The 12,964-nt window shown below is 39.7% G+C and overlaps 1 protein-coding gene across 7 annotated transcripts in view; it reads right to left on the reverse strand.

Annotated features, from left to right (window-relative positions):
* Positions 1 to 12,964, reverse strand: part of C2CD5 (C2 calcium dependent domain containing 5) — a 2,654,621-nt gene that overhangs the window by 1,990,931 nt on the left and 650,726 nt on the right. For 5 of the 7 annotated variants that reach the window (XM_069628454.1, XM_069628457.1, XM_069628455.1 and 2 more), the window contains exon 9: positions 3,824 to 3,909. In XM_069628454.1, coding sequence (XP_069484555.1) covers positions 3,824 to 3,909 — 86 coding nt within the window. Of the gene's footprint in view, positions 1 to 3,823; positions 3,910 to 7,357; positions 7,547 to 12,964 lie in introns of all 7 variants that reach the window. The other 2 variants (XM_069628452.1, XM_069628451.1) reach the window with 1 other exon arrangement.

Consider the following 12,964-nt stretch of genomic DNA (forward strand, 5'->3'; position numbering starts at 1 on the left):
CAGCATGGAGATTCTTAGAGGAGATGATCGTAGGAGCAAATTGTGACTAACAAATATGAAGTCAATTGTTGAACTTTTTCCATCCCTTGACCATGTGGTCCAATTTGACGGGTCAACGGGGGGAATAAGATCTAGATCCCAATCTTTCAGGAAGGTCCTCCATATATTGCCTCTATTTTTCGAGAGTAGGTTTCTGGGAGATCCGCCAGTTTCATTGGGGGTTCTGCAGTCACAGTTAAAATCACCGCCAAGGATGATTTCAATATTATCGTATTCATGAGTTACAAATTCTAAGCAATTCTCAACTGTCTCAATCATCTCATCAATGGGGGTAGTAGACGGATTCCAATAAATGGTCATGACAATTAAATGACGATAATTATAGATGTTAGTTTCCAGTAATATTGCTAGAAGATTATTAGCATGCCAGACAATTTTTGAATTAAACATGAGAGCATTGTCTATAGCTATCATAATACCACCAGATGGACGACCGGCAGGAGCTCGTATAGCAGGGATATAATGCGTTGAGTAATCAGGCAAGAAAAGGGAAGTGGTTTTCATGGTCTCTTGAAACATAAGTATTGATGGACGGCTAAGGCGATCAAGGGTTGAGTGCCATTTCATAAGGTTAAGGTAGCCACATGAATTCCACGATTGAAAAGAGAGTAGAGTTTTGGAAGACGGCTATGAAGTGGGGGAGCGATCCGTAGTTTTTAAGAGAGAATTAAGCATGGGGGCAAGCCATGGTAGGTCATGAGAAATGCCTACTTTAAGCAGGAGCTCGGTGATTTCGTCATTGGCAGCCCCGTGATTTTCGGATTGCGATGAAGCATGCGATTTGGGGCTCAGAGCCTGGGGACATTTAAATTGAATGAATTTGGTGGCCTCTTGTTCGTTTTCCAATGAGTTTAAGGTGAGGCCTTCTTCATAAATACCTTCCCTATTAAACCATAGATATTTCTTTACAGCCTCTGAAGCTAAATGAATTACAGCACGATAATTATTGTCCGTGGCTAATGACACTCTCAGAATGTCTGCCGATTTAACGATCCGTAGTTGAGGGATGCGACTGAATAGTGCCAAGATAAAGGCCCGATTAATCCGGTTCCTACCAAGTAAGTCGCTTTTCCCCTCAAATCCTATTAAATGGTGCTTTTCTGGGATGATTTGTTCATTAGTGTCAGATGACTGGTCAAATGATTTTAAGTGGGGATCAGAGGCGATTTCACTGGAGGGAACATGGTGAGAGATCATAGATGGATCTTGATGAGAAGTTACATTGAAAGAATTAGATTTCGATGATCTTTCATTAAGTTCCTTCCTAAGGATGTCTAATATTTCATGATGGGATAACATGGTAGTAGCTTGAGGATCAAAGTTGCAGCTACCTGTTAAAGAGCCCTGCATAGAGGTACAGTTCTGGACATGAGATGGAGGTGTAGTACATTGTGGCTGACCGTTAGGAGGAAGAATAGAAGGTTCCATAACAAATTGGGGAGCCAACGATGTTACCTTTCCTAGTCCGTTCCCGGACGTCCCAGAGCTAGTTCTACTGGGGAAATCAGCATTGTCATGCAAGATAAGACAATAGTTAGAATCATTGATCGATTGAGAAAGTGCAGGTAATGTCACCTTGTTACTGCTGGATTGTAAGTCGGTCGAGCGTGCAGGTGCTAAATGCACAGATGGTGAACAGGAGGTATTTGGTGCATTTTCTCGTGCCTTGACATCGTTCATTGGATTACTAATGTTGACATTTTCGTTGGTTCCAGAGAGTGAAGTACATGCTTCACTATATGTTCTGGAAATGGAATTAGATGGACACTCGACAAGTACGATTTCATCATGCCGGGTAGTGCGATTTCTCCCACAGACCGGGAAGTAGGTGGCCAGTTTAGATTTGGCTTCTATCAATGGTGATGATACTTGTCCTTTGAGAAATGAATTGATTGGGATTACATTATTATTTTTCGTTTTTCGTTTTAAGGTAGATGTTTCAGTAGAGTCAATTCGCTGTTTTATCAAAAGTGGTCAATCTAGCGTCATCAGTTATGGGTATTCTGGCGGGTAGCCCGGGCGTCTCACAAGAATGAACTGCAACATAACTTGCAGACGAATCTGATATTATGGGTGGAATTAAGACATCTTGGCTTTCTTTCGAAAGTTGATTGAGGTCAATATGATCCTCATCTATTAGTGGTTCGACAGAGATCTTAATACTCGAATCAGTTGCAAGATTTGGTTCTTTTATGTCGATATTCTTCTTTCTTTTAGAATTTCTTTTGGCAGCTCTTTGGTGGAGTTTCTTAGCTCTCCGCGACATGAAACCAGCATAGTTACCACTGGAAGCAGGAACCGGAGGTTCAGATTGCATATGTTCAAGAGCTATAAGAAGAACAGTAGGGCTGTCAGAACCATTCATAGAGGTTGGGGCTACAGATGAATATAGAGCTATTAGAGTATTCATTTTCTCTATGGCAGATTTCAGATCGCAGGAAGGATTGTGACATTTGCACGAGACAGAATCTATTGATGTTTTCAAAGGCGTAGCAGGCGGATTGGGAGTCAAGTCCAGGCAGCACTGAATGCTTTTATTTTTCATAAGCGAATTAATAACAGGTGGATGGATCGTGGGGCATACATTGTTGAGATTTTTTAGCGTTTCGGCTGCCATAATGAAGCCTTCGATCCGATCCATCTTTGAAGTTATCAGTGATTGCGTTGACTTGATCTCCCTCAGTGCAAGATGGGTCAGATCATGACCTTTATCCAAAAGATCTAGGATACGGATAATCACCGGAAACGAATTAGGAGAGTATTGGGATTGGTTCCCCTCAGAAGAGTGCTGGGTTTGACACTCAGCAGGCGGTAATAGGGAATGGTCCGCTTTGTTGACTGAGGAAGTGGGTTCAGGTGAAAGCAATATGTGCGGAAAAGAAAGTTTTTTTTTAATGACATTGGCCGAACCAACACTCATATCCAAAAAAGTTTTGGGATCGTGGGGCGCATGAGATTGAGAAGCCATGCGGTTTTTTACACAATTAAAGACAATGGGTGTCAGGGTGCCAATCGAACGACAGACAGCCTTGTCCAATGCCTCCATTTTCGCCATGGTTATATCGAATTGGCATTGATCAGTCTCGGAGACCAGGGGGGACTCAGAACAACTTTTGAAGTCATCGATAGCCTTGCCTACTTCAGGACTGATTGAGGGAGAAGAAATAGGAGGCACCGGAGGAACCGGGGGCGAGGAAAGTAGGGGAAGCAGTGGGTTTTTTTGAGCATTTATTTGCACAACATGTTCTGCAGGGCGGAGTGTGCTCGGCACCTCTTGGAAAGATGTAGCCGCTAGAGCTTCCGGGGCTGGTAATTCAATATAAGAGGTTGATCCCGGACATACCAGTGAATCAATGGTAGTTACTGAGAGCGGAAGAGGGGCGGTGAATTTGCCCTTGATGCTTCTTAAACCATTTGCCATTTTCACGGAAATAACCTCACAGGAGGTAGAAGTCAGGAAAGTCCAAGAAAAGAAAATAACTTTCTCTTTTAGTGTTTGACAAGAGCAGTCATAAAAGAGACAAAGCCAACCAGAAATATGTTAGCACATTAGATAGAGCACAGGATATTAGACTGCACATGCATCAAAACTGGTAAGGAACCTTAAGAGAGATGTGGACCATTAGGGGTAGCCTCACCCCGCAACAAAGCAGCGAACAGCAAAGTATTTCAGCAAAAGTAAGCAAAACTGAACATTACAACTGTACGTATACTCTATATTCGCATTTGGTAAAAGACAAAATTATGAGAACAAATTGCTTACCCTTTGTTCGAGAGCAGATTGTGTCTGTTGTCTTAAAAGTGCTTTAAATGGTCCTCCATCTTTTCCACCACTGCCACTACCCATTCCTAAATAATATCGGCAAACAAAAGACATCCGAAGAAAAACAAGTTACATGCAGATTACAGATAACTATATTTTAATAACCTTTCCAATGCTGTACATCTGAATATCATGGAGCACAGCAGGACTATCTTGTTTCACTTTAATAACTCATGCTTCTAGTACAGGATTTATCTATGCTACCCAAGCATGCAGGCAGTTTTTGTTAGAATATTTTGCAACATAGAGAATCTTCATTTAGATGACAGACGGACAATATCCTCCTACGGATGTGCCAAGAGAGCATTGTAACCGTGCAGCCCCACACCATAAAGTGCCACAATTTAATTGACTAAAGGTAATATTTTAAGAGACCCTTTCCCTTTAAGAGGTTTATGTGCATTTCTCAAGGACAACATGTTGAGGATAGAATTCAATATTTCACAGCAAGAATAAACGCTAATCAAAAGCACTGGAGTAAACCTTCGAGCTCAACCTAAACCTGCCCATGTAATGCATAAAAGGTAAAGACTTGATCGTCAAATATAATGGGGGTAGAGTGTCTGCTGGAAAATACAGAATTCTAGCCCTGAGGAGGATAGGACATTGGATTAATGTCAATATGTCAGTGCTAAGTCTGCAGACAGTCATTTTAATGGCACAAAGGTAGCTGCTTTAAAGTGCCGTTAACAGACCCACATTTGTATTCCCCGTTTTCTTTTTTTTTTTACAGAAACAGGCATCATGAACATCATGTATTTTATGCTGATTCAGAAAACATACTAATGACCTAGCACCAACATGACATGTTATATCAGAAATCTAGGTCGATACAAAGTATTCTTTAACTGAAACCCCATAGAGACAAACTTGGAAAAACACAATCGAAGCCTGAAGTGACTAGTGATTTGTATCTTTAACACCAAACATGACAAAACCATTAAAGGTACCCAAATATATTTCAACATATGTTTTGAATCACTTGACAAAAACTGTAAACCAGATTGGAAGAATTAAGCATTCTAAAAGCACCCCATCTGATTATCAAGTGTGCATCCTTTGTTTCTGAGATTTAAACTAATGATAAATAACAGTTTACAAAAAAGGGGGCATTCTGCTAATTTGAGAAGAAAAGATTAGCAAAAGGTTTCAGGTGTCTATCAAATAAACCCTTTTTTCATTCATATTTTTCAAGTTGGGGCTATCTGTTATTATGCTTACAATAAGTGAATTTAATATAATGGTTGAATGTTACTGACTCCTATAGTACATGCATCGTTTAGATATGTTGCATGCAGCAGTTTGCTCTGCAGTAAATTTAAAGATTGACTTTTCCACTTCATAGCAGTAACACTGTATTTGTGAAAAAGATCCATCCAAAGAATGTAGGGGCATATCAATACACAGTTAGAGGTGGAATGCCATTATTTTCACAGTGATATACCTCTATTTATCTAGCTGATCTTCAACCAAATTATTGTAAGGCACTGCAACTACTGCCAGACAATTGAAAAATAACAACCTTCTCCGAATGAACCTTTAAATGATTCATTACAGAAAGAGCAGTCCAAGAATTCCATGGAAATAACCATTTGAGTCAATATCCAATAGGGGAGCTGGAAAAGCATTACTACAATTCTATACTGTGTAGTTCCAATTAAGGACACTATGTAATTAGGGAGAGGTTTTTTCATTATGTAAATATATATATATATATATATATATATATATATATATATATTAGTTTACTAGCAGCAGCTCTTAATATAAATCTAAAATTATCACTGGATTTCTAAATTCCAGACACAAACTTGCTGCTCTTATACAAAATAAACATATTGCTTGGAATGCAAAATCACTGTTCACAATCCAAACAATCACTGCATATCAAGTTCATTGCTTACAAATTGAAAGCAAATTATCCACAGGCATTACTAAAATGTTCAATTAAAAGCATACATTTTAACAGCCAATTTAAAAAAGCACTTTTAAGACATTTCCTTCTGTTCTTTATCCCATTAATTGTCCTCAAACTTGTTTTTAAAAAAAATCTACAACATATGTTTAAGGTGTTCTTAAAAAAGAATCTTAACAACCCAAATGTTTGCTGTGTTTTGATACAACAACCATAATCGTATATAAATTTGTTCATGCCTCTTACCTTTTTGGTGCACTGACATGTATTCTTTAAACCATTCTCATTTAGAAGAAGTGGTCAACTGGAAATAATGCCTGTCTTCAACTAACATGTTTGTTTAAGTGCAGATCTATTTACTATGTGACGTAAATTTAGGGGTATTCGAAACACATTCATATTTCGTCATTCACACCCCTTTCAAAACATATTTTTGCCAACGATTTTTTCTATCTAATAGGCCACATATGAAGGAACTACAATATTACTACAATATTTTTAGCTGTTATTGGATAAGGAAACAATGATAGATAAGTATGTGAATAGCCAATTGACATGGGTCAAGGGGCTGCTAAGCTACAGTTTGTAATCAGAACTATACAAATATTGAATGTCCTTTTAAAAAAAATAAACAATACTAAAAAAAACTAACAAACACAGGTATAAAACTATCGCAAAACAATATCTTTAAACATTATCTGTAGATAAAATAGCATTATTATATGAACTAAACAAATTTAAGATGGTGGTTTCAGGATGGGCCTAGCCAATGAAATGAAAAAATAGCCAAAACAATGTTCGGCTGAGGCAATGTCTATCCCGTTCAGATTTCAATGTGTCTGAATTACTGAATGAACTCTGAATTGGACAGCACACAAGTCAATATTCGAAATGGAAAAGCATGCAAACATTTATAATTGGTTACACTGAACTGACAGCTTGGGGCATCCACAATGAATGAAAATGAAAGAACTTGGGAATATCATTGGAAATTGCTCCAGTCGTATGCAAGGGCAAATAATGCATACCTAAACATATTAAGTTATACTTTTTCAGGTCTGGGATTTTAAATATGCCTTAATATCCCTGGTCACAATTTGCATGTTTCAAGTGAACTATATTTCAAATATTGATATCAGATACAGCTTATTTGCTAATACATTGCGGAGTCAACGTAAAATCTCAATTACAATTTGTGCATAACCACAATTAGTGGCATGCTAGATATGTGAGTACATGGCAGGTAGATTTTAGCAAGCAATTAACAAAAAGAAAGAAAGGTCATTAGTGACTTTAGAACATTTCTGCCACATGCCAGGTCTATGAAATGTTATAACAGAGATAAAAAGCATGCTATTTATTTCATTTCATTCTGTATTTTAGTTAAAGATACTTTGTTAAATGATTAGCTGTATGCAGTGCTCATGTTGGCACACTAGTGGTGTCATGCAAAAAGCAATTGGTGCTTTGGTGCCAATCATAGTTTTTTTTGTTTAAAAGTCTAGAACACAAATTGAAAGCAAAATATATGCACATATATTGTTGCAGATTGCTCCTACCAGCCAGCAGCAGCTCTTCGCTGACAGAAATGGATTTCCTCAGAACTGGGCTGACATGGCTAGTATGAAGTGGGTTTAGGCTAGTCCCAGAGATGAGTGTATGTGTCTTTCTAAGATCTGGAGACGCACAATACAGATTAGGGGAGCTGGGACACAGGAATATTCTACGCCCCAGTAGAAAGAAGGGAGCTGTTGGAGGAAAGTAGCAGAGAAAAGATGGAGATTCAGAAGATGAGGACTGGAGAGAGACAGAAAAAAAGGAAAGCATGATGAATCAATAAAACAGCAAAAACTATTAAAGCGATTTCCCAAGAGTATCCAATTATGTTTTTATGAGAAACGCCACTAATGGTTACGAAATCATGACAGAACACAAAATACAGCATCACTATCGAAACAAAGGGCATGTTATCAAAAATCAGTCCATGAACTAGTGTATGAGTTAAGAGGTGGTTTGCTCATACTTTCTATGTTTAATACCATCAAAAACAAGGCAATTCACATCCGTTGCCACATTTCTTCAAAAATATTGTTTTGTTTACCAAAATAATTATAGTGACCAGAAAACTCAGAGCAATATAGCCATCATTTTCAAAATTAGCTGTGATAAAAATGTAACATTTACAATATCATATCTAGTAATACACATATTGCAAACCCGATTTCCAACTCCCACTTGACAGGATGCCAACAAGAAAAGAGATAAACAGTCCCTAAAAACTAAAAAGCGAGATTTTGTACTGCTTCTAAAGCTTGCCATACTTTTTTCAGCTCTATATCAGCAAGTTATTTCATGTAGGCTAATTCTAGATTAATAAATTAATAGCTACCTTGACTGCAGTTCATCAGTGTTAAGCACATTAGGGAGAATCCAAAGAAACGTGATTAGAGAGGAATACTAAAGGATTGCTTATGCATTCAGGTATCAACCCCACCGCCACATAGTTAATAAGTATGGATAAAAGTAACTGTGCAATGTGACAGTTCTGAAAGACTAATCTAATTTTAGGAAAAATACTGCACGTTTGGGTTGCTATATTTTTGTGTCTTTTGTAATCTGACACAGTCATTTAGTTTAAATGGCATGTTCAGAAGTTGACTCAGGAATTTGGAATAAAAAATCCCTTATAATAAGTTTGTTTAAATCCTGCTATCAGATAAAATAATGAACTGCACTTAAATGAACTGCAGAGGAGTCACTAAGCGTTTAATTTCTTTCCCCCATGTGTTTGTCATCCCCATTTACATATCCCATGTTCCTATTCCTTGTTGCAACAAATAGGTTGTGTTATGTTCAGCAGCATTTGTAAAGTGCAACATTCACCAACTATATTGACTTCTTGGAGCACATGCTGTCATGCCGGTGAGAGACTATTTCACATGGGGTTAATTGCCCTCAAGTAACATTCCCCAAGGTGGCAAAGAGAATCATAGCTATTATGTCATTATGGGCTGGTCTTGCTTTGATACCTTCCACGACTCCTGAGTGCTCGTGTAGGTTTTTTTAAAGAAAGGGTTTTGGCAGTACACTTTCATGCATGTGCTAGTGACCTGATGTTGTGTAGAGTGTAGAGCATGGCTGGATTTGTAGCCATTCTATGTTGGAGGTTGATGTGGTTGTGAGGTTAGTGTGTTCTAGTTTGGGCTGTTATAAGATTGCGAGTTATGCAGGATAGGTTGTGGTATTGCAGAGGTTAGCTGGTGGTCATATGTGTTCATCAATGGTTGTGATCGCAAATGGTTGTTTTGTCAGGTTTCTTGATGAGTTGTTGCATAGCTTGAGGAGTATGTTTATAGTGGATGTCATACTATGCGCTACATACAGCCTGATTGCTATGGGATCAATTCCCTCCCTGTCTCATGGGGTGAGGGGTTAGGGCAGGCTTCTATTTCTTTTTTTTTTTTATTTGGTACCAAAAAGTAGAATATCAGCCTGAAAACCCAGATCTTCCTCACATCATTACTTTTCTCCCTCAAGAAAAGTTCAAGACAATCTCTCTGGCCCGGATCCAATCTCACCTGAATCCTGAGGATTGGATTTGTGGAGTAGATATGGAAAACACCCAACCACTAATGCCTAATGCCACCATAAAAGGCAATTCACATAACTAAACTTATAAGCCTCTCCCTATTTGGCCCCATTATTGCACATGTCTATGTTTTTTTTCTAGGCACTTCAGTTTCAATACAAGGTGGTTCCTTTCGGGCTCAATGCAACGCCAAGTTTGGGCACCAAGCTGATGGCAGAAGTGGGCCACCTTAAACACAGGGCGCATACGTCTACCCTTCTTAAAATGATCTGCAGGATTAGGCCCCAACTCAACTGTGATCCAATTCTCTGCTTCAGACCATCCTGATTTTTTCTTTTGCCTTGGGCTTGACAAACTTCAGAAAAGTAGTCTTCCTTGGCGCCTTGTCGGAGGCTGAGCTACATCGATATCGTCTGGTGCACTCACTCAGAGAAGGTGTTTCCAACCCCTATCCCCCAAAGAGAGATGAGGATATCAAAATTGAACAAAGATTTCTGTCAAGAACATCCATCCCATAATTGTGGTTCCAATGTCTTCTAGGCCGCATTACCTCCTGCTTATGCTGGCAGTCCATTGGCCAGAATCAAAATGTGCAGTAATCAAATCTACTTCTTTCCAGTCTGCAATCCGTTCCCTTCGCTGCAGGATGTTCATTTACAAATTTCACTGAGAATCCATGATCTCCTCTCCTCATATGTTGGTTGCATGGTAAGCAATTTGCTTTAAGTTTTATCTTTCAAGGACGTTATTCCCCAAACAACTGTGGTGATAGACTCCTGCATGCGTGTATGGCAGGGGATATCCTTGGTTGCCCCTACGCTCATAACCTCTGTCCAAGCAGTACAGTTAGAACACATTATCTTTCTCACTCACCCCAACCAGGAATAGACATACCAGCTAGAGGCAACTGATCTCTTTCATAACTGGGGGAGGCCTTAAGGGACCTCTTTGTCAATTAACCAAGTGTCCTTTCTAGGTCCTGTGAATGGGTGGAGGGCCCTCCTCTTAGGACGACACTCTTGCCATTAGCTAGGACAAAGTGATTGCTTATGCTTTTCCTCCTATTCCAAGGATTTAGAAATTCAAGTAAAGCAACAGTTGTTCCAAATCCCTCACACCTCCACGGTGGCCAGCAGGATTCTTGTTCTTGGACATCAGTCAGTCATTTAGTCAGTCAGTCAATATGTTATTCAGATGACACATCCATTAAACAAGTACAAAAAACAAATTCATGACATTAAATATATGCACATCAACACATGGCAAAACTACCATTATTAAAAACCCATTGTAATACCAATGAACAGAACTAAAACAGGAAAAAGTCAGTTCAAGAAAGTCAGTTCAAGATACAGCTACACAAACCTAAGGTACATTGCTCTTTTCAAAGAGAACAAGGCTCAAGCAGCATAAGGGGAATCCACAGATAGTAAAAAGAGTAGAGCGGGCGATGTTGTCTCAGATTAAAATGTCCAAGTACAGGGAGGATAGTATCCTTTCTAATATCCCTGTACAATGGACTGAACAAAATAAGATTCTTTAGGTCTTCCACCAAGTCTGCGCACGCTTGGCAGTTCGCTAAATCAGAAAAAAATGTCCAGCTTGCAATGTTGTCTCTCAACAGCAGACTATTGAATCTGGGCATGGGTGATCAGCCATCGGTCCACCTTTTTTTGAAAAACTAAAAATAAGATAAGGCTGAATAACACCCACCCATCTTATAACAGCATGGGCACTGTTCATCTCCCTTCACTCCCACTTCTCAATTGCTGCACAGGCAAACAGACGCTTATAATACTGCAAATGTGCAGATGGCAAAAACATGCTTAGGGGGGAAAAGTGCAGTGGCATTGGTTTTGCTCAAAAAGTTGCTTATGAATGAGAGCCACAGAATGTTGTCCTTGGCCAATAGAGAATTAATAATAAAGCGTCTTAAGCCTGCATTCTCATTTGAGCACAGGCGTAGCCAAAAAAGGATCACTGCCAGCATCCACAGGTCCTCTAAAAAGCCCACTCCCAATTCCTTGTGGAAAGCAAAATTGAAAGGAGACCCCAGAAGTCCCAACAACCGTTTGAAAAATGTATTTTCAAGTATCTGTAAATCGGGTATTTTAGGGCAACCCCAAAGGGGGGGCTCCACACATAACTGCAGCTTTTGTCTGAATTTCATATACTTTTGATATACGGTCCAAAGGTTGGCCATAGCACAGAGCCATAAAACGGGAAAGCCCAACCAAATATTGGGCCATCTTTAAGGTGTGCTTGACTTGTAGCATCCGCTGAAAAGTAGAAACCTAAATAGTCAAAATCTTTGACCCTCAGGATAGTTGCCCCGTTTCGCACCATAGGTTTACTTTTAACACACAACTCTTCCCCAACACACACCATCACAGCAGACTTCACATGTTGATTTTCAGATCCAGATCATTCATGAAAAGGGAATAAACAGTGATCAGTTTCTGAAGAGCCCCCTGTGTTCTGGCAATCAAGACAGTATCGTCACCCAGATGCAACCCCTGTGGAATAACAGTAACCTTGCTGAAGTGAACAAACTGCCGATATGGCCGAGATGGTTTGAGGCCTGGATCAGAGTGGTCGGGGATATTTTCACTGAGGATATTACTATATTTGAGGAACTGCGGCAGAAGTTTGGACTCTCGGAAACGGAGCACTACCACTACATGCAAATCAACCATGCATTGCGCAGGCATCTCCCCTCACTCTCAAATACGCCTCAGTGCACTCCACTAGAACGTAAACCCTTGTTAGAACACATACCCAAGAAAGTCGCCTCCACTCTATGCAACGCTATAACAGCCTTTGCTACTCCAGACCTGGTCAGTCTTAAATTGAAGTGGGAAATAGATGTGGGCACTACCGTCCTGGAAGATTGGATACTGGCCCTAATGTACCCACGAGAGATTGCAATTGCCTCGAGGCTCCACCTGATAAAAATGACGATCCCAGGGTCGCACTGTACCGGTGGAACCAGGCTCCCAATCCAAACTGTGTGCAATGCCAGGAGGGTGAGGGCACTTTCCTACATATTTTGTGGGAATGTCCTCGAATCCGAAGTTTCTGGCAACAATGTGGCAACAAACTAACTGATATTCTGGGGAGAAACGTGCCAATGGACCCTAAACTGTTGTTGTTGGATATTACTGATGAAAACACTACCAACCGATGGGAAAAACTGTATTTGTCCACAGCAGTAGGACTGATTAAACGTAACATAGCTCAACATTGGGGCTCACCTGACTGCCCAGTATTAGCCCAATTGACTGTTGATGTGGACATCTGCTTGGCCGTGGAGCACCGAGTTTACACAGCACGGGGTTGTCCAGCGAAAGCCACGAAAATGTAGGGCAAATGGGAGGAGGGGAGATGATACAGGTAACTTGGGATGTCGCAATAAGGGAGTATGTGAATTCACTTGATTTAATTACATTGATGATCTATTGCTGATTGGTTGACATAACAATTGAAGGGAAGAGAATGTCAGTATGGATTTGTGTTTATAAAACAATTAAAAGATATACAAAATAAATAAAAGACAGTATTGTCAGTATAGGCGAGT

This window comes from Ambystoma mexicanum, chromosome 12 (assembly GCF_040938575.1).
Source record: "Ambystoma mexicanum isolate Mex_15411 chromosome 12, UKY_AmexF1_1, whole genome shotgun sequence".
Lineage (NCBI taxonomy): Eukaryota > Metazoa > Chordata > Amphibia > Caudata > Ambystomatidae > Ambystoma > Ambystoma mexicanum.